A 24,673-nucleotide genomic window follows, 5' to 3' on the forward strand; every position below is an offset into this window, starting at 1 on the left:
ATTTTATACCTATGTAGAATAAGTTTCAATAACACGTATACTGTAATATAGAAGGTTTTCATCTATAGGCAGACGAATCCAAACACATCTTACCGACCGCTCAATTACACTGTCGAAGTCTGATGTACAAGTAAACAGATTAAAATACAAATTTACTTTGTTTTAAGAATTATATGATATACCTATACAGTGCAATTTTGATCAAGCTCAAATAATATTAAAAATATAAAATATTCATGTGGTTTTTCCTAATAATGTTGTTAATTGTGTTTAAGTTTAATGTCATAATATTATATAACAAAATTAAATTCCATAGAATTAATAGTTATGTTTCGAATCCTGGAAACGGATAAACATTTCCAAGGTAAATACGTTGAGCCTATATAGGGGATGCTTAGTATTAGAGATTTGTTAGCACTTCCAATAAATAACTTTCTTAACTATGTATTAAACTAGAGTGATAATTTGTTTAAATGTGACCGAAAAAAAAATGGCTAAGATAACACTTTAGCATGGCACAAGAATGATTTTCAAACATAAGTACTATAGGTATCACAGTTAAAAATTGAAACAGATTAATTAAAAACTGAAGATATAATTGATATATTTTCAAAATATTGTGCTAAAAGAATAAAGCAAATGATCAAGTTATTTGTTTCATAAGCTTTGAATAATCTTTGCACCCCTTAAATTTAATGTCTAGCAGAGTCCATGAACATTACAAACAAATAATATTACCCAATTCCAAGTGTACCTAACAATGACTTAAAAAGTAAGTACTCTGAAGAAGTATTTGAGGATTACTTAAATACATTGGCCAAAAAGTGACTTGATGATTAAATTTAAAGACTAAAAGAAAAATTATTTGAGTAGAGTAAAATACATTTTCAAAAGATTCTTTATAACATCGGATATACTGATAATAAGGGTTCGGAAGTTGTAGGAGTACCATATTTTTCTGTATATTTTAATTTTTAGTTTACCAAACTAGAAATGTATTATAAAATGACAAGTTATTTAATAATAAAAATCAAAAATACACACATTGTCAATTACAAAAAATTGAATATTTTTTTGTAAAATATTTCTAATTTGCGTTTTACTTATCTTAGCATTTTGAGCATACAACTTCACAAGTAGGTAATAGGCATGGAAAAATATTTGTTCTAATAGATTCTATTTGTAGGTTACTTTTAATATTATTTCAGTCAAATGATGAACAATGCCAACTTGCAACTAGTTCTCCAAGCATCAGTACATCACATCTTTCTTTTTAATTTATCATTTATTGAAGAAATTAATATTTAATAGGTAAATTAGTATCTCGAAAATACAATAATGTTAAATAATATTAATTAATAAGATCGTACACTTTTTTGGGGAATTTCAAAAATTCTGTTGCATATTTTGTCATTTTATTTCTAATAACTTATGAACCCTACTTATAATACATACAACATATATTATATTAGATATAATATAAAATATTTATTATCTACAGCATTCCCACAACTCTTTCGTTGGATTTATATGTCAACTTTCTCCAAGCATTTAAATCCCACTATTTCAGACTACTTTGACAAAAATGTACCCAACTCAAGGTGAATGAAGATAAAAACGTCGTGTTTTTTTAAATGTTCTCCGCTTTTTAACGATGTGAAGATATGTAGAACATTGACTGCACCAAGAGTAACTTTTTGCGCAAACGCTTAAACTACATACCTACTATACACTACTATGTTATTACGCCATAGGTATACCTATGGTATAGTATTATATATAAATACAATATGCATATATTTAATGTTCTTCGTCATTAATATAATATAGGAAACTGATAACTATTATAATTTTATGGCTTAATTTGTATATGTTTTAGCACAATAGAGCTAAAACAAAAATTAAACCCGTTAAAATAGTTTATATTGACGCCGACGTGCATGTCATAATGACGGATATGTGGTAAAAAATTTAATAATTTAAAATAATTCTGGCCGTGTTTCCTATAATAATATCCATTTCATTATTTTATTTTCCAAAACTAAATGTTATAAATCATTTATCACGTTGAAATTAATTTAGATCGAGGAAACGCTGTTTTAAGACATTCCAAACAATACCCCTGTTGGGTACCTAATTTTTGTAAATCTACAATATCCATCAATGAATATATGTTTTCTTCTAGTAAATGTTATACTTGTTGTAATATGTAATTTGCGTTTAATGTTTCAAGAGCGATATATATATACATAAGAAAATTATTTTTAAATTATTTCAAATTAAACCAAAATGTATTATTATAGAAATAATCAGAAAATCTAGAATTAAAAAAAAACAGACGGGGTCAATACTAAAAATTAAAACTGCAAGTGATTTAAATTTAAACTATATACTCTAATGTAGCATTCAAATAAGATGAACTATAAATCTTTGCAATATTACCTATAACTTTTTTTTTGTATAAATTACTTAACTAATAAACGAAAATGACATCTTTAAAAATAGTATCTAGGGGGAACTTAGGCCGCTATATCCTACTCTTTGTATCCACACCTGGGTATACTATAGAAATATTAAAATATAAAATAAATACGTAATGTTAATAGGATCCACGAGAGAATTTTTCCGTAGTCATGTTATGTGTTTAAAATACTGCTGGTAGTATATTTATATTCTTCCGTCGTACTCCGCGTAAACGGAGTCCTACAAGATTTATATGTACATATAAATACACGTTTATTTACAATATAATGTGCACTGACGTCTGGGTTGAGACCACAGTTATCTCATAGATAACCGTAGTTGAGATTTGAATTAAGTAAGTTGAACCATGGATATCCTTGGAAAATGGATCCAAAATATAATGCATTTAGTTTTATTTTATTTAGATTATAATTTTTAGGTTTTACCCGGCCCCAAATGCCTATGTAAATAAGTTAACAATCAATATAGTATTTGATAAAATATTATACATATAATTTATGTCTACAATGATTGTATGAAAACCTATTATGACTTCAATATACTAAACAGTAAACACTACAAAGTTATTAAAATAAGTGATGTTGGCTTATGATTTGTTATTGAAACCTAAAAAGTTATAATAATAATTTAATCTATCTATTTCAACAACTAAATTATATCTTAAAATGTATTCTAGTTATAAATATCAAAATATTATGGTTATTGATAGTTACGATTTACGATTGATAAGATTTAACTTTAAATACTAAATAGGAATGATTCATTAACAATACGTTTGTTCACAGAATGTAATAAAAAAGCTTCAGGTCACTTAACCGATTATTGCTGATTTTCATGTTATGGCAGGATGTACATATAACAGAATATTGAGATGTAACTCAATGTAAGGTAACATCATGAGATAAATTATTAAATGGTTCTGGCATCTGCTTAAAAAATAATAATAAACCCTTTTAAATTTAATTATGTTTTGAATGAAGAGTTTTATAAATTAAACTGAAAACATTGAATTATTGGAAGCATAATCACATTAAGGTTTGTAATAGACCATCGATAAAGTGCATTTTTTTAAAATTCTCTCCTACACCCTAAACACAATAAATATTTTTTAATCCAAAACAAATTATTGTAATATACTAATATAATGATATTCTAAGTTTGAATACGAACACTGTCCAGTTAGTTATCTTAGTTTATCTTAGCAAATTTAATGACAAATATTAAAACAGAAAACCAGTCAATTAATAATGTATCTTTTCAAATCAATATTATTTAAGAAAAATATATTTTTGAACTTTTCACTCATTTTTAAAATTATAAAAAAATGCATCAAAATAATTTTTAAAAATAATAGTATTATTTATTTAACCATATGGGTAGGTATGGTTAAATGACTAAGCCCATAGAATTCGATCATTCGAAAAATAAAGCCATTAATATTGTTTGTTTTTAAACAATTTTTTTATTGTTTTTAATTTAAATATTAGAACACAACATTACTGTGGCTGTAATAAACTTATACTAAAATGAGTCAATATAGACTTAAATCATTGTGTCTGTGAGTACTGTTCGGAATGTTTAGTATAAAATCAAATTTAAAATATTTATACAAATAATAATATTATACAATTATATTTTGTAGTTTTAATTGAACACATTATTTTTTATAATATTACATAATGTAATTTGTTCCTTTCTTTGAAATCCAAATTCAAAAAAAGCGTGGCAATAGATGGTGTTAAATCATTGTATGTGAAAAACTGTTTTGAGCGAAGACGGTATGTCAGACTATAATATTGATGTTATTGTGATTAAATTAATTTATTTTACTATTAAGCATTAGTACTAACAAAAAGTTAAATTAATTTTTGCCAAAAAAAATTACATCTGAGAAGTCATTGTGAGGTTAAAATATAATAAAGTACTCTAAAAGTTTCAAGTACCCTCGAATAATATTTTTAAATTACAACAAAATAACTTGAATCATTATTCTTGGTTATTTATTGTGTAATTTCGTCCAAATTTGAACATAAAATAACAATAAAAAAGAACTGTATTTATTTATTTTTTAGATTTTTCGGTTACAGAATTAACTACTTGTGTGACACTTTGTTTTAAATATTTGATCCTAAGCTATAAATATTGAATATTTTATAAATATTTATCAAAAAAATACTCAAATCAAAGTTTGAACTTTAAATGCTTATAAAACAAAATTGTGCCAATGTATTTTTAATATTTGTCAGCTGATATTTTAACAATATATCAGGAGCTTTGTATTTAATTTTCAAGCATTTTGACCAAATATTTTATTAACATTTATAAAAAAAAAAAATATCAACAGAAATCGAGTGAATATCCAATGTTGTAAAAATTTCAGCTTCAAACGCCATTAAAATTGAATTTTACTTTCCGGTTGACATTTTTTTTTTTTTTTGACAAAGGTAGACAAACTTATGAAATATTTTGTATTAAATTTTTAAATCTTAGATTTAAAGAGAAAATTTGTATGCATTTTTAACTCAAAATAGTTTGGAAATTTTTGTGGTTTTTACGTATTTTGTCAAAATTTCAAATTCAGACTCATAAAAATGTATTGTGGATTTACACTCAACTTTTTTTTTAATTTCCACTAACAAAAACTTACGAGGAACCTTGTATTACATTTTCAAGTGATGTTGTTATAGATATCAATTTAAAAAATACTATAATAATTATCAAATACTTCATATGCCTATAAATACCTGTCCTCAATATGAGCCAAAATATTTTGAAAATTGTATATTTTATAGAACATGCTAGTTTACCCCATTCAGTGAATGTTTCATGTATCTACTGTAAATTGTTTTAGAGGTACACCAAAAATCAAAATTTATTTTGTCAATTGTGTGTTAATTTTATTTTAGTGTGTATGTGACAAAAAAAAAAAAAATAATAATGAATTTAAAAATATTCATTTTTACTGTTGCGTAGCAAATGTATACATCTCGAAACTAAAAATGTAAGAATTTTTATTTCAATACCTTAACAAAGGTATTTTTTAGCTGTACTGATTTTATTATTCCATATGAGAGGAACCACTTAGGTAATATGCCATGTTTGCTGAAAATTTACTTTTAAAAAAAATGACTCGTTCAGTGCACTGAGCTGTGTATAATATTGAAATAGCAGAACCTCCGTGGCTCCGTACCCTCTTGGAGAGAGGGTATATCCTACTCAATAACAAATCACCAATTTTGCTGTCCACCAATAACTATTTTCATTAATTTTAACATTATTTTGCCTTTTATCTTACTATTGTTTAACGCATTTAGTTGTTTTTCAGAGTTTTAATTCCAAACAAAGGGAAAAACAATAGTGATTCTACATAAATAAGTGTTTCTTTTTGAACTTTTAAAGAAATGTAAAAGTGTTCCAAAATTTGATTGAATTTGATTGTTCTGTTTAAAGTTGAGTCTTATGACCCTCTGCAGCACGAATTATCGATAATGGGAATTACAATTTAAGATGATTGTGTTTGATAAAATTGAAAAACTTTACTAAAGGATTTTTATTCTGATTTATTTTAACTCTGTAATTTATTTTTAACTCAATTATAAGACTATAGGTATTTTTAACCTACGGGTTAATTGACTCGTCTATCCCCACAGTAATCGTTGGAATTTCAAATAAATGTGCAAATCTATTTTTAGGTATTTAGAAGAGGACAGACGCGCGTCAAAGTAAGACGTACATCAGACACTTATGTATAGGTATTTAGTATGTATTTTTCACATGTTCCCCACTTCTTAGTACTGTGACACTTTTACGATTGTTATTTAGAATTGATTGTAGTTACCATGGATATTAATGAATGCAGTGTACTACATCAATCTGTGAAACTAAAAAATAACAATAATATCGTCAAATCCTTAAATTCAGTATAAATCCTATTAACCTATATTAAACTTAACTTAATTATTAGTATTTTAATTATAAGATATTAAAATAATGTGCACCTATAGTCTCTTTAATTCTAATTATTAAAAAAAAACTTGAGTACAAATAAGAATTGAAAAAAGTATATTCGTATTATAAATGTATTTTGTACATACAATAATTCAATTTAATTATAATACAAATCAATTGAAATGTATTAATTTTTTAGCGTATAGTATTGTTTTAAGTGTAATCAATTTCCCGAATTGTTTTTTCTTTATTCAATAAATATTTATTTTAACACAGTTGTGGCGCCAAATCCTATTTCAAATTGATAAGCATTCAACACATTTTTTGGGTGGGTGGTAGTTGAACACATAAGCCAATATTAATAGGTTATTTTAGTTCTTCAATAAGTAAATGTATATTAATCTCTTTTTATTCATATATGATTTACTATTTAAATATATTACATACGCACGCTGACGTACTACCTTCTTATATATATATATACCTATATATAAATTTAATTATATAACAAATAAACTCACCTCAATTTCGCTGCAATCTTGTTATGTCTTATAATTTGATATTAACTATCAACAAAATTAATGTATTATAAATATTTTAGAAAATACATTTATTATTTCACACAAAATATTATATTGGATATATTTTACATAATCCATTACATATGACCACATCCGTGGGGATACGCCGGGGGAGTGTCGCTGTTCAGATTAGAGCGAAGGTCTGTGGGTGCAGTTTACGCTTAGGTAACGGTTAAGCTTAGATGTACATAACATTATAGCAGTATGAATATATAGATGTCAATTTAGTATAAACATATATGTGACACTATGTACAGTATGATAGGTATGTCATTTTATAGTAAGGGTGATAGGACTTTTGTTAACCAAAAATTCTTTGTTAAGAATGGCCATCATTACATGTTTAATAATAGTATACCATTTAGTGTAGTATTATATAAGATATTACCAATAGGTACTTATATTTTATTATCTATCTACACAAATAAAATTCATAATTGTATAGCATAACTTGGATCCACTGTTTTCATTAAAATTGAAAAGAAATTATAAAATATAATATTGAAATTAAAAATATATATATTTTTTTATTAAATGTATAAAGCAAATCCCATCGTATGTAACTTATAGGCGTATAAACCTTGATCAGATTCAGATAATGATATGTAACCAACTCGGTTAGACATAGTAGGTACGTACAAGAAGCGGTCATGTATTTTATTATAATACAAAATGCATTAGAATAATTATGTTGTTGATATTAAATAGTAAGTTATCGACAGACTATTGGTAAAAAAGTAGAATTATTCTTGACCACAAAAACACGCTTTATTATTTTTATGTAGAAAAAAATCCGAGTATAATATTAAAACGAAATTATGCTGTCTTCTAATAATTTTATTTCACAACTATGTCACAGTAAGGCACGATCAATATTTACAGTTAACATTTTTTATTTTTATGAAACCTTTAGGATTGAACCACCTATTTGAGAAACGAGGTAGGCAAGTCAAAAAATATCACAAATTGAGATATTGAATGGAATGTGCTATCAAATGATAGACGGATCATGTGTGAACATTTGCAAAAATAATATTTAATTTTACCACTGTAAATAATCAGTATGAAAGAGAAATAACCACGTATCACTGGTAACGTAAGAACAGTTTTTCTTCTTTTCTCAGAATTACCTATTACGGACTTAAGTCGTTTCTCAAATAGGTGGTTCAATTATTAATTAAATTTCAAAAACATATTCCTAATTGATGTTTTTTAATTTAAAACATGCATTTCTATGTTTCTACTCACATATCCTTAACCAATCCACAAATTAAATAAATCAATAATTACTAATTAGCTACTATCATAAATTATTAATAATATTATGATATGATATATATTTACGTAATAAATTTAGGCAAATTCACATATCTGTCATAACTTATATGCTATTTTTACGTTCACATTAAAAATTGGAAAATTCTCGATTTAACTTCTAAATTATTCTAAATTAATTAAAACTTATACTGAATGTATCTGTGTAACGTAACTAAGTGACTCCAACTTTCAATGCGGGAAATGCCAACCAAATGTATATGTATAAAAAACGGTAACATAATGTAACATAGTGTCTGTGTATACTGTAACGTAATAAATCTTAGAAGTCATTGACCGTTGAAAACATTAAACATTTGGGTTGCCTTGTATAAAAAATATTCAACTAATGATTACACATTTCTCCTAAAGAAATTAGAAATAAATATTCAATAAATAATTATGTGAAATTTGTGCCTGTCAATGTGTACCTTTGTTTATTTCATACGTTTCTTTTATACTTCAAGTTTAACGGAATGGTTAAAGTGAATGGATAAAGTATACAGACATTGATATATTATCAAATAAGTATATTTTGTTATTAAACCTTATTAATCTTGTTTTTTATCAAACGGTTATATTTTGACCACAAGAACATTGAATCAATTAATTTCATAAAGATAATAAACTATTCAAAATAATATTTTGGTTGCTAGCCAAAATTCCATTTTGATATGGTTCACGTGTGACAAATATAATATATTGGACATGGAAAATCGATGTTTGGCATATTCTTTAAAATACTAATACTTTAATCATTAATCATCTTATAAATTACTTGTAGGTAATAAAAGGAATATTAAGACATTTTTAAATCCATAAAGTAGATTTTCAAATATATTCGGAATTAATCTATTGTGTATATTTATGATATTATTCTCTGACTTTAAAGATCATGTATCATATTTATTATTAGTTAGAAAATTAAATATAGTAGACATTTATAATCTATTACTTTGAAAATGAAATTCATTATTTTAATAATTTAGAGTAGTATGTATTTGTATGTTCACAGTTCGTTTTTCCACGGTAATTTTTTTTTGTTCAAGCGGGAATGTTCCCCTCGGACGACTCAGAATTACCGTATCACACAATACGGTAATTTCACACTCAGTGTCCACCTATTTACCACTCACATGAAAATATTTACCGTGTACACATTTTTTTTTAATGAAACCTTACTAAATTAATATTTCAAGTAAAAACACAAATTATTAAATAAATTCTTTTTATTGTTATAAATTAATATTATATTTACACAAGTTTTCTTATTTTTCTATCAAACGCTCCGATTATGGTTATCGATACTTCAAAACAGAATGATTCAGCTACAGCCTCAGCAGTAGATGTTCAATTATAAATTGAGGCATCGGAATCCCTTACAGGTGTAACTGCTTATTGTTTATTAATTCATGATCGTATCGTAGAATATGTACCTTTTACTAGAGAAGTAAGAAAACGTGTGTAAATATAATATTAATTTATAACAATAAAAAAAATTTATTTAATAATTTGTGTTTTTACTTGAAATATTAATTTAGTAAGGTTTCATGAAAAAAAAATGTGTACACGGTAAATATTTTCATGTGAGCGGTAAATAGGTGGACACTGAGTGTGAAATTACCGTATTGTGTGATACGGTAATTCTGAGTCGTCCGAGTGGAACATTCCCGCTTGCACAAAAAAAATTACCGTGGAAAAACGAACTGTGAACATACAAATGCATACTACTATTTAGTTTTATTATGTTTCTTTAAATTCAAATTTTACAACAAATACTTTGTTGGACATATTCTCACACGTTTACGTGTATATGTATTTATGATTTATCTCAATAACCATATGAAAAATATTATTTTGAAATTCAAATACATTTATTATAGTTTACATAAATCCGTTAAAAAGAATAACATTATTTTGGTTCTAATTGGATTTTGGTCCCTAAATATATTTCATTAAAATATGGAAGTTTCATTGTAATCGAAAAACTATTGTTAGGTTACGGAATTTCTATCCGACTTGTAAATTAATCTTAAAATATGGAATTTTTTAAAACTATGAACGATATGGAATTAAAATATTTAACCTTAACAATATTTATATAATTTAAATAAATTGAAAAAACTTTCTGCAATATACTTGAGTATTGTGTGAGTTTGATATATGTGTTATTTATGAATTATTAGAACACAAAAGATCAACATAATTTGAAACTACAGTTAATGAATCGAAAGAATAATCCAATTATATGTAAATAGTATAATTTTAAATCCACATATTTATTGAAGTGACATATTTTGTAAGTAATAATTTAATAATAATGTATTTCTTAGATCGTAATTTTAAATTTATTCAAATAATAAAACAAAATTAGTATAGCATAGAATGGGGTGTTAAAATTTATTTGTTGTGCTTTTTTAATAGTTTCATAGACTTATAAAATCCTAACCCATACAAGGCACATGTCGGCTATTGTATTGTTTAATCACACGGTATATTATAAAACAAATTGAAAAAACCAAAAAATAAACATTAAGTACAAATCTATTAAAAATAAAAATATTAAGATTTATTTTAATAATAAAAAGACGATTATATGGTGTAAAATTTGATCACCAATAACATAGCGTTAAAGTATTCACAAATAAACAAAAGAAATATAATTGTTCAACTTTGTTTTTTTAACAATCATTACTCATTCGTCAAATAAATAGAACCTATCTATAATATGTATATATAAATTTAAAACCATACTAACTACCTCCTTTTAGTCCTTTTAAATTAAATACAAGTCAATATAAATCTGCAGGAACAAGAATCGAGTGGAAATGTTTTTTTTCTATTCAAGCGGAGAATAAAAATATTGTAAAAACAATAAATATAAGCATAAAACATACTTTCACCCAAAAAATTATATGATATTTTCTATACTGAATCTTTGGTGAACGCACAATCTAAATGTCGTTCAAGACACATGTGGCTATACAAGATGATTCACCAAGCATGTCCACGCCATTTTTTCCTCAAATAATACATTTATTCAAATATTCATTCATGGAATTTTTAAGCATATTTATGTACAGAACACATTTTCAAATATTTATATTTTCTATTCCATTTAAGAAATGACCCGCGGTGGTACCAACTTCTTTTTTACAAATGAGAACCAACCATTTTTTAAAGTAAATTGTTAATCAAGTGATTTTTATAAAAATGTTGATGTTTCTGGGGTTATGACAATTTTTATACACATTAACATTTTCGAAAAGGTCATATTTAAGGGGAAAAGGTACTTTTTATTTAAAAAAAAGATGTGGATACCGCTACAAGACACTCTTTGATTACAATAAAAAATCTTAGCGGTTGAAATTATTTTTTTAAGTATAAATATACTTAAGAATTCCGAAAAAAAGAAATTAGAATAAATTCATCATTAGGTTAAATATTTGTATTGAGTATACTGGTGAATCATCCAGTTTATTATTATTAGATACATAAGATGTGTAATAATAACGGTATTATAATGTGTAATATAATATGTACTATAATATATTATATAGGTTTAGGTTATAGAATCGAAAATATTGGTCAAAGGGCGCAGTGTTTCTATCAAATGTTACCTACCAACTCAATGGCTACTCCACCATTTTTTCTCAAACTTAAGAAATAAGCCTTTACGAATCTTAAACAAAATATTGTATTTGTGCTACCTTTACTTTTTTTTATGTGGTCTTTACTTTGTAGGATACTGAATCAAAAAAAAAACAAAAACAGACTTTTCGTGAAAACTAAACCCATAATTTCACGGTTGCTTGAACAATAACTCTGAGCACATCGCACATATTATACAGATTATGTGTACGTGATACGTCTTTCGAAGAATAATGTATCTTTATAGTATTCCAATTTGGTAACAATAGTTGTATAATTTGATTTTTTTTTTAATTTTAAGAGAAATATTAGAAACAAAAATCACTGTGCAATATTAGAAGAAAAGATATTATCGTATATTATATTATATTTTTGTAAACACTAAACAGTTATTAATTATCATTATTATCAATAATTATTATTTTCAAATAAACCTAATATTCAAAGCCCGTTCAGTATCTTTTGATCAGTTAATTAGTCCAATTATAAACGCATTGCGAACAATTTTATTTTTGATTCAGATGATGACCGTATTGTTGTCTATCAGTTGACAGACAGCTTTTGAATAATCATGGATGGCGTCAGCGGTGTCGTCAATGATACTTCCAACAGCACTCTATCCGTCGACGAATACGACTATGAATACTCGGAGCGACCCGAAACGTACATCGTTCCGGTGCTGTTTGCGTTCATATTTTTCGTGGGGACCGTCGGAAACGGGTCTCTGGTGTTGATATTCATCCGGCACAGGCACATGATCAACGTGCCAAACATATACATACTCAGTCTGGCGTTGGGCGATCTGCTGGTCCTGTTGAGCTGCATACCGTTCACGTCCACCATCTACACGGTACGTGTTGATCCCTTCGTTTAAACATGAAAATGATAAGATTACATTTTTTTTAAATATCATTAAAGAGTATGCACTATGCGGATTATGTGGTTAAATCACCTATGTGCGTAGATTATCAGTATATATATTTGATAAATGTGTATTGTACGCGAGGTATACTTTTTATACTGTGAACAAAATATTGCACAGGTACTTAAATACACATATTTGAGTGTTTGAGCCGCGATAGCAGTAACTGTCATATTATATGACATAATATACATATCGCTTATGTGTACACAAAGGATATAGATTATGCGACTGTGGCTTAAAATAATCAAGAGTTGGTTCGGTTATAGGAGTGTTGCTGTTCTTCTATAGATCGACAGTAATTATATGGGATATTATTACGCTCATAAGGAGCAAACAAGACTGTGACCAAAGTGTTGCAGCTAACTAGATTTTTTTTACATAAATTATAATTTTTAGAACATACAAGTAAAGAATTACTAAATATAAACTGCAGCATATCGACACGTGTCTCGAAAGTATAATATCTTGTTTGCATAATAATAATAATAGTCATAAAATCATAGATTTTGGTTTATTGCTCTACATTATAAACGTAAAAAGAATATTAGCAAAATAACCGAGATTTTATTTATGTATTTTACCCAAAATATTTAGAATTCATAACACCGAAAAACTTAATCACCAAGTAAAAAAAAATATAAATACGAACACAAAACTGCTTACATTTTTATGACAATCAACATTCTTTTCAAACTCTCTTATAAATAGTATGGCAAAAACGTTGAATCATCAATTTCAAATAATATGCATTCATGATGTGTCACTTGCCTTCATTATCAAAGCGAGACTTCCGCTATTACTATCCAACTTTGTTCGGGCTATTTTTACTAATATATTACACGGCGCAATGTATAGGCAATATAGGTACACATGTGCGCTGAATGTTAGAAAAATTTAAAAACGTTTTAAATATTATTTAATAATTGCATATTATAATGCTAAAAGTATTTTTTTTTCCACTTAAACGTACGTCCATACTTTATGATTTGGAGTGAGGACAATTTCGAACGATTTCAAATGGCATAGAAGACCATTCAAATTTATTTTTCCGGAAATTCATGATCGATTTACGGGAGTTGTGTAATGTACTGGAGTATAAAATATTGTTTTTGTTTGATTATAATATTTTATAACCGAGATCGGCTTATTGCAATACACCGTTTTGACTGTTAAAGAGTTTAGTACAGACTCTAAAATATGCCCTTTTTACCCACAGCATTACCTTGTACTTATAAATAATATTTTTAGGGTGATATTATAATCATAGACTGAAATTTTTTAATACCAGTCTTCAAATAGAAAAAAAAACACATTTTTGATATAATATCAATACGAATTTAAAACTAAATAAGTTAATGGCCGATTTGCATTTTAATTGTTTTATTTTGGATGAAGTAATTTTCATCTTTTAAAATAAATAATTATATTCAAAATTACTATTTTCACCGATTTTAAGACTAAAAAACAATATATGTTATCCTCAAATATCCATTTATTAAAAACAGAATGCTTGATTAAATAAACAATTTTTAATTATAATATTTTTATCAGAATTTTGAATTATAAGTACACATCTATTACATTAAAATCATTGTCCCCTTTCTTGTATTTACATTGGAGGACAATACAGAGAAAAAGTAAGATCCTCTAGTAGGTGTGTACAAAAATTGATTAAAACATACTAAACCGCTGAAGTTTTCTCAACGGGAGAATTCTTCATACCATGAAACATGTATTTTTAGATAGTTCTTAAGTATCATTGGGTACAATATTTATTAATATAAAAGTATAAGTAAATAACCAATATAGATTACAATTACATTCTGTTTAATTCAATGTAATAAACAAAATAAATATAAAAATACATACATTGATAATTAATTATAGTTGTACAAATATAATATAGTTATCTTAGAATAATTAATTAAACGATTAATTTAAGAAGTCGTATCTACTTGACAAATTGCCAAGAGTTTCTTATTTAATTTATTCCCATTTATATTTAATATAATATCTTTCAGCGAAAATGTAATTGCAAGAAATTATAAAAGTTTACAGCCTTAAAGCTATTAATATTTTTAATTGATTCATTTCAAAAGTATTTATATTTATAAAAATGCGGTCTGCCGTTAGGACATTCAGACGAATAGTCAATAGTTAAATTATTTAAATTTAGATTCCAATTAATAAATTTAGTTTCAAGTATAATAATATATTATTACCTAACATATTGAAAAACAATGTAACCCAACTTTATTAAACCTTAAGTTAATTATGTTCATTAAGTTATACAATATTCAATTATTTACACTGATTGTCTTTTGTTGATGTATTACTTAAATTAAATATTCGAAGTACAAAATAATAAAATAAGCTTTGATTTCATTTGCTGCAATGCATACATTAAAAATAAATAAAACAAGATATACATAATATGTATATTAAAATGCTAACTATAAATGAATAATCACCAATGCTTTTTATGTACGATACATAAAATTATACTTTTTATAAAATATAATATAAATATATAAATACTATAACATAAATAAATAAATAAATAAATAAATAAATAAATAAATAAATACTACAGTAAATAAATTGTATTTTGTAACATATGTAATATGTAAAATAATAACTACGCATAATTTATTACACTAAAATAATGCATATTTAAAATGTAATTATATATGAGTGTGAGTAAAATTGATTTACAGATTAAACAAAAAATGGGTTTATGTCAATATAAACATTATATGTAACGAAAATACTGACCTATTAGAACTTTTGTAATACTATAAAAACAACAAAATGCGTATTTCCATTAATTCAGCATAATAGTCACCTACTGGTTTGTTATTACTTATTACCTCGCCCAAGTATCTGAACAATTTATCGCCGTACAGGTTTGTTATTACCTTCCACCTGTATAATATGGTACTATAATATTATTATACTCACATGCGACATCCATCTGAAAATGTATGTTACAATTATACAATTATATATTAATTTATTATAATAAATATTATGAAAAGTTAATTTTTAAAAATATGATTTTAAACAGATAATATTCAATATGATGTCTAAGTATGTTTCCGTCCACTATTCTTCGTAGTTTGTAGATTTATCTACATTTTATATTATGTTTTCCAATGTCTATTATAAATTTAAAATATGCATTTACTCAAGTAATCCCAAAATTCCAATCTAAATATTGAATTCAAAGACCTTAAGTAACAATAGTTATCAAGATTCTTTTTAAAATCATTTTCACAAGTGTGACTGTTAATTGTTTTTTAGAGGATCATGGTAGGTACCGCTTTCAAAGGAGTAATTGTCTCAAAAAAAGGATAAGTGCTATTTGGTTTAAGGTTCAATATTGTCAATATGTTTCATATTATACTCATGTACTCTTTGCGCATGAGTTGGCTGTGAAGTTTCTTGAATGAGGCATTGGAAGAAAAACCCAGTAGTCGATATTGGAAAAACTACTTGTGTGCGTTTGGCAAATGGAAAACAATAACAACCATTGTAGATGGTTCAAAATTAATTGTAGAAATATATGAAAGTCTTTTTGTACGCTGGACAAATAATACTGGTCCTTCAATCACAACAATAGATGCCACGTGGTATATGATTGTAGACCGGAGAATTTTTCGTTGTGAAGAACGCGCACTATTGTATCAATCATTAACGAATATAATATTAAACCACGTTTCATAGTTTTTTGAAAGTTGAAAAGTTAATACAATTTTCTTCGTCCCAGCACAGACACAGAGTGTGGTAAGCAATAAGGTGTAGTTAAATGGGGCAACAAAACCCGTTGATCAAGGTATATATAGAAACTTTTTTTATATTTGTATGAGAAGGAATTTACGAGATGGTAAAAATCAAATAACATAAATCTATGATAGATAGTTTAAGATTGACAGGCTTAGTAGATACTCTATTAGTAGATAGTATTACATTTTTTCTCTCTTTTGTAATATTTAAAAGATAATATATTGTTTTTACTGTTTTTTCAAAAGTTTTTTACGAATAAATAAAAATAGTATGTTGCTGCGACTCGTAAATAATTCGTCATAAACAGATGGCGAAACGAAACGTTTTCCAGATACCTACCCAGCAATGCGATAAAAATAAACCAATAGGTACTGTATGTTATAATGTATTTTAAGTACCTGTATAAATTATATCTTACCTGTACCTAAACTTATTATTTGAAAAATGATGTTCTAGAAGTTATGAGTTTTAATAAGTGCTCATAAAATGTTGGGCTTGAAGTATAGTTATTATATACAAATAATTTATACAAATATTGAATACAAGTTTGATCCTAGTTGGGCTTGTACAAAAAAAAATCAGGGTTCATCATATTACTAAATATAATTTATAGTAATGAAATATTAATTATTAAATGTTAATAGTGCTTAAAGGCGGTATCTATATTATTTTATTTTATGTTGTATAAGTGAACGTTTCAAATAAACAGTATGTTAATGTATTTAAATAAAATAATAATAAAAAGAAAAAATTATAATTCATGTACTAGTGAACAGATATAGTCATATTAATTAATATTAACTATCAAGTTTATTAGTACAAAACGACAAAGAATCTTTTTGTAACTCTACAACAGGGGTCACCAGCTGCCAACTGCGGATCATATTTTTACGGACCCTTATCTTGAGTAGTTTTTAGATTGTTATTATATAAATATAGAAACTAGTAGTGTGTCATATAAAATATTACGTCAAAAAAAATTTTAAGTAATTCATACAAATACAAATTTAAAAAAAATGTATTTATTAATATGCGTAATAGCCATTAAAACTGTTTGGGACCGCGGAAAGATTGGTAAGTTTCAAAAAGGACCGGCATATAAATTTGTTGGTGACCCCTGCTATATAATATCACTATAACAGACATATAAATTACAACTACACGTTCAAATCGACTTATTAATGATTAGGTAGATACTATTAAGTATATATTTAAAATTCTACAGTGCCGTAACCAAGGGGGCTATAGGAATTAATCCCCCTCCTGACATATCAAACTTACTAAACCCTTTAGTATCTTAGTCCTAGCAAAAAAAGTATTGGAGCCTACGTCTCCAAAAAAAAATCCAGGCTGAAGTACTGGAATATATTTTGCAGATCCTTAAATGCTCAGAGAATGTATGTTGCTAATTATGGATAGAGCAGAAACAATAATCACGTACAGCAAGCTATAAAAGCTTGACAAAACTGTGGGACTTAGGTTTAAACAATTTTAATTTTGAAAACTAATTAAAAATCTTCAACTAGTCTACTCAAGTATGGCCTTGAAAATTTATAGTTTTTACAAAAATTTATAACCTACTTACATACATGAAATACTAAAATCCTTATTTTTTGAATTGTCTATATCTTATCGACGAATCTTAATAAATAAAATCCCCAACAGTATCACCACTAATAGAGAAAAACTGGTATTATGAGAAATTATTAATTGATAACTGTGGATGTGTGTATGCATATATATCACTCGCCCCAAATTCCCTACCATTATCATACTACTTAGAGCAATAATTATAGTAAACATGTTGTACAATAATTAATTTCTCATGTGTGATCCTACTGCATTGAGGTAGGTTCGAGTTATCAGTAAATCACAAGTGCACAATCTGGTTTTAAATAATCTGTGATCATATTATCATTTTAAAACACCAAGTCTGTGTCTACTGTATCATGCGACGATAATAATATTAGTGTACCGTTGCATGTCCTGCAGGTGCCGTCGTGGCCGTTCGGGTTGACCATCTGCAAGGTGTCCGAGACAACCAAGGACATATCGATCGGCGTGACAGTGTTCACATTGACCGCCCTGAGCGCCGACCGGTTCTTCGCCATCGTGGACCCGATGCGCAAGCTGCACGCTTCCGTGGGCGGCCGCCGGGCCACCAAGTTCACCGTCACAGTGGCAGTGACCATATGGTGCCTGGCAGTGGCGTGCGCCGTGCCCGCGGCCACCAACTCGTACGTCCGGCAGTTCCGGGTGAACAACGTGACGCTGTTCGAGGCGTGCTATCCGTACCCCGATGAACTGGGACCTACCTATCCGAGATTCGTCGTTGTCGTCCGGTTCCTGGTCTACTACGTGGTTCCGCTGTCCGCCATCGCGTGCTTCTACGCCATGATGGCGCGGCACCTCATCAACAGCACCAGGAACATGCCAGGCGAAGTCCAGGTGAGCGCCGATGGGTAGGATATAGAAATTCCAAAAATATGTAAAGTCTCCCATCACTTCTGACCGATAGCCACGGATTCTTTCAATATGATATTAGTATATCGTAAAACATTTATCCTGTTTGGATTGGCAACATTTAGACCTATACCTAAATGACGGCTAACACCGTGCGATAAACAAATATATAAAATATTTTAAAAAAGCACTGGTACCTATAAAAATACATCCTTACAAGGTACAAGTTCCAAAGTTATTAGCTATCTGACTAGTTGTGGGCCGCAAGCTCACAAACATGATTCACGTTATTGTTAAATAAAATGTAAAGATGATTCGTGACTAGTATACTAACATGTCAGCAATTATAGGGTATCTGTATATTATGTATTTATAATTTATGCATATTAGATAATAGAAGAATTAGGCTGGAAATGCACCGGCTGCAAAATGTTGTTTTGAAACATTATGTAATGAAACATTTTAATGCGCATCAAAAGATATCAGATATAAACGCATTGAATCATTTTGAAATCTCTGAAATTTTTTCAGTACATGATTTTTTATTTTTTTTTCATTGAACTTAAGCCCGGCAACTACGGCCATTAGCTGTTCTAGGGGTTATGAACTATAGTAGGGGTAAGGTTGGTACGGAAGGTTGTTTTTATGATTGTTAGGGTTGTTACGGTAGGTAGCAAACACGTGTATGTGTGTGCAAGGTTTTTAACAACTACGAACCCGGGTGGTCGGTCACCCATCTGGGAGCTAGTAGTTGTGGTCGTTACTTACTCCCAGTCCCATTCCGCGACTGGTAGCAGCCAACGCACCACGTCAAGCCACAGTACATGATTATCATCAGTTGTAATGACAAGTGTTTTTGTTCAGTTTTCTCCCAATTCTAAATATGGATAAACCAGTTGAAATGTATATTTTGTTGTGACAATTTTCGGAGCTTTTGGATATAGAAAATGAAAGACAAAATAGATTTTGAGTTCATCCAATAAACCAAAATATAATTATTTTTGATTTTATTCATGAACTAAGGAACGATCCTAAAAAAAATATACAACTGCCGAATGAAATTTAAATGAAATTATAGTCTATGACATGGTTGTCTACCTACAAGTTTAGATTAGCCACTTTTTGACGTTTCAACGTTATGCATTACAAGAATGCTATTAATATTGAGATAAAAATGTAATTTCAATTGTAATATAATATTATGTAATGGTTAGATAGTGGTTTTTAACGGTAGTTAACGTTAATACACATTTTTTGTATAGAACTTAATTCATAAATAATAATAAAAATAAAAATAATATAAACAAATATCATAGCATGGAAGCCAAAATAAAGCAAAATCATCCAGAATGATTTGAAATGGAACACAACCATAGTTTGGACCTACACAAAAACTCGCCGGAAAACAAATCCGAGAATTCTCAGTTAATTCCTCGCATCGCACAAATTTTTAATTATTTTACTACTCTAAAATTGGATATCAGTGAGAGACAGGAATTGTTGAGACAATTCCAAAGGACTTGAATAGAAGTACCACCGGTGTATTAATGAGCTAACCCGTTTCGTTCAGTTGTGTATAGCATTCCTTTCGCATGCCATTTTTATTTTTATCAATATTTTTTCCCGACTGCGAAATGTCTAAAACTTATCTTAAATGTCAGATGGCTATTATAATTACAGAAGTCAAAGGCCGTTTTGATAGATTTTTTTTGGGTTGTTGGATGGGTGAGTGGTAATGAGGATCGATGCTATTGTTATTATAAATACTACAGCACCTATGGAAATAACCTCTATTTTTTCAAATTGAATTGTCATCTTGAAGCGCTTGTAGCTTCCTACCGTGTATTTTATTAATTACTATTTTATCAAATTTTTCCCATTTTTCCGGCATAAACAACTATAATTTTAAAAATATGCTCAAAACTCTTAAAAATATGTAAAAATATGCAAAATAAAACATTTAATACCATAAAACGTGATTTTATTTTACGACGACCCATAAATATTTGAATAACAACAGCCCGCACCGTAATAGATTTATCAGTAACAGAGGCTTTTTTTAAACTTAGTTGGCAATTTATATTGATGTTGTGTATTATTTTAAGATGGCGTAACTTAATGGTTTTTGATAGATTCAGTCAAATAATAATAGTTATAGTAATGTAATGATATAGTAAAGAATCTGAAGACTTATTATTAATAATAATAATTATAAACTAAGATAAATATTAAATATGTTGCCGATATTGAATCAATATTGTACAAACATTTTTGTAAAATGTAATATTGTACATTTTTTACAGCGTGAATTCAGAATTGTGAAAATCTGAAACACATAATTTAACAATTTTTCTAGGACAATTATTTCTTAATATTTTTACCAATTAGGTATTTTATATCAGCAATACTGTAAGAATAATAGAACACATGTTCTTATCATATTAACCTACTCAAATTCAATAGTGATTTAGTCCTCAAGTTTTTTAATTTTTGTTTTATATTATAATATTTATAATACTGTCAACTAATTATTTAGAATCAGTTTTGGATTTGATTTGAAATCAATTTATAATTTTTATACATTTAGATCAATAATTAAGTATCAAACAAATTAATGGTAAAATCAAAAAATACAATAATTCTAAAAAAATGTTTGGTTAATTTATCGTTTATTCAGAAATTAAATTAGATTTAAGTAAGTAACCATAAATGTATAACTATAAAAAATTTACTTATTCTAATAATTTTTAATCAGAATCAAGAAACTGATTCTAATAATAATTTGATAATTATATCATATGAACTGTAAAATAATATAATAACATTATCATAGCATTATGAATTGTGTAGTTTCAAATTTTGAGCAAAAAGTTCACCTGATGAAATTTCAGAAGATTAAGATTAGGAAAACGAGCTGAAATTCCACGGACAAGGTGAAGAGTGGACAGATGAAAGTCAGCCTTATAATATACTATTATTTCATTCAATTTTTAATGATATAAAAAACTTATAATATTGTCTACAGATTTTCATGACTGGAAAAGTTTTTAAACGAACCATTCTATATTAAAGATACAATATAAAAACTGCGCATAAAACGTATACGGCTTATTAAAAATATTGTGTATATATACACAGATCTTATAAGATCTTTTTTTGTGGTTAATTATTTGATCGGATTTTTCTCACACCTTAATATTTTTAATACCGGTCACCAGGAATTCGCTGATAATAAAATAAGTCAATAACGTAATTTAAAGTTTAAGCGAAAAAACCACCAATATTATCAACATTATCTGAGCATCAACACGATATTTGAATGATTACATCATTTACATCAAACATAGTATTCGTCCGACGAATGGTGACAAAATCATTTGTTGAGACTTACGAGTGTTGCATTTATTTGCCTCGCACCCGTTCTACTTTTGCCATAGATTTGGATTCTAAAATTCCTCAGAAACGACTATCGATAAGGGCTGTACAAATCCACTGACGTACAGATCTGACGTCGTCGATTTTATGATAATCACCTGATGCACTAATGGCTGTATACTCGACAGTACACAGTCCCGCGATAAGCTGGTTAGCAGAAACTCGAAATTCCAATAACTTTTACTACTCACTAGTGACAGGGAAATAAAAATAAATAGGAACGTGGTTTATGATAGTGGAATTTATTTTCTTATGACATGCGATTATTGCATCCGTCAAACATTTTACGAGGTGCAATTGAAGCGTAAAAGTGATTTTATAGTTATTATTTTTTCCCAGATATTTTGCTGTGGTTTTTTTTTGTGTTACCGATGATATATTATATTTTTATGTTGCGATTCTGAATTGCCGTCAACTTCTTCGACGGTCATTCAATTGATTAAATATTACCGTAGGCACTATTTACGCATTATGATAGGGTCTTCATACGTATCACCCAATAATAATGCAATTGAATAACTACCTCGAATGGCTAGTATTTTTTATACTACTGTCTGAAACATGCGTGGTTGAATATTACTAGATAACGATAATTGTTTTTGGTCCGACCCGGTCCAGAATTTGGTATCCTCGTAGTCTATAAACTTTAATAGCACAGATTAAACCAGCTGCTGCCGACTGCACATAAATTCAAAAATCCGTCCTTGCGCACTTGTGTATGTATATTGTATATACTCCGACGACCGCTCAGCTTTATTTCAGATTAATTATAATTTTACCTAGTTTAGATCTCCTAACCGTCGGTCAAGAGTCATTAAATTATATGTATTTTATAAATTTTTCCAAAACCACTGTTTTATTAGCGCTTCCACGAAACATTTAATCCTGAAATAGCTTAAACACTTAGGTATAACTATCATATTAATATGAAGTTTCTGTACAAGTGATACGACTGCTAAGAACTCTACTGCTTGATATGGTTGCATCCGATGTATAGAATGTAGGAACGCTTTACATTTTTCTTTGCCACTGTTTAATTTGTTTTGTGTAAATAAGCCCAAAAAAAATTTGTATTATATATAGGTACATTTTGAAATAAATAACAATACATAAGAATACAACTAAAGTAATACACAAATATATTATCTAATATCACATTCGCAAACTTTGGAGTTAGGACTGATGATAGAAACAACATTTTAAATTTAAGTATGGAAATATATAGATATATAATTGCATAGTATACAATCGGACAAATCCTTTTAAAACACGAAAAGAGTAGAAAAAATATTTTTACCAAAGCATAACTTATAATTTAACATTTAGCTTAATTTTGTTTTATGTCTCCATGAATCAGACATTATACCAGACTATCATATCAACGTAGCATGCAATTTAAGTTATTAAAAGAGATTCAAATATCATAATGAATATAATACAGTAAAACCTCTGAATAGCAGACACTCACGGGACCGACCAAATTGTCCGCTATTGAGAGGTGTCCGCTATTGGGAAAAATTGATAAAATAATATGTATGTATTTATGTCTGAAAATTTAAATTTTATTGACTTTTTAAACATTTATTTATCATTACATAATTTATTATAATTAGACGTAATAAAATATGTTATACAAAATTACTTATTGAAAAAAAAAATCTGAAATTTTAGTTTGTTTTTTTTCTTGTATTGCAATTGCCTCAAAATTAGACTGAAATGTCTTTATCGGTAAAATATATTGTATATTACATATTGTATTGTACCTATACCTACACAATAAGTTTGTATTTCTTGGACAGCTGTCCGTTATTTAGATATATTTAAACACTTCGGACTACCTAATCTGTCCGCGTCCGTTATTCAGAGGTGTCCGCTATTTAGAGGAGCATTATCTATTATTTTCAACGGGACTATGCCGGGACCGGAAATTTTGTCCGTTATTGAGAGGTGTCCGCTAATTAGAGGTGTCCGTTAAGAGAGGTTTCACTGTATATATATATATATCATTACGTACGTTGAGTATTTATACACTATCAGATGAATACAAATATATGTATACCTGTTATGGTTTCTGTTTGACCACAAA

At 27.7% G+C, this 24,673-nt stretch overlaps 1 protein-coding gene across 8 annotated transcripts in view; it reads left to right on the forward strand.

The window, feature by feature from the left end:
- LOC111026915 (neuropeptide CCHamide-1 receptor-like) overlaps window positions 1-24,673 on the forward strand; it is a 144,388-nt gene that overhangs the window by 87,098 nt on the left and 32,617 nt on the right. For 6 of the 8 annotated variants that reach the window (XM_022305106.1, XM_022305102.1, XM_022305105.1 and 3 more), the window contains 2 exons: window positions 12,500-12,828; window positions 18,682-19,137. In XM_022305106.1, the coding sequence (XP_022160798.1) occupies window positions 12,550-12,828; window positions 18,682-19,137 (735 nt within the window). In that variant the 5' untranslated portion in view covers window positions 12,500-12,549. Of the gene's footprint in view, window positions 1-3,269; window positions 3,373-12,499; window positions 12,829-18,681; window positions 19,138-24,673 lie in introns of all 8 variants that reach the window. The other 2 variants (XM_022305100.1, XM_022305101.1) reach the window with 2 other exon arrangements.

Source organism: Myzus persicae, unplaced genomic scaffold, assembly GCF_001856785.1.
Source record: "Myzus persicae strain clone G006 unplaced genomic scaffold, MPER_G0061.0, whole genome shotgun sequence".
Classification (NCBI taxonomy): domain Eukaryota; kingdom Metazoa; phylum Arthropoda; class Insecta; order Hemiptera; family Aphididae; genus Myzus; species Myzus persicae.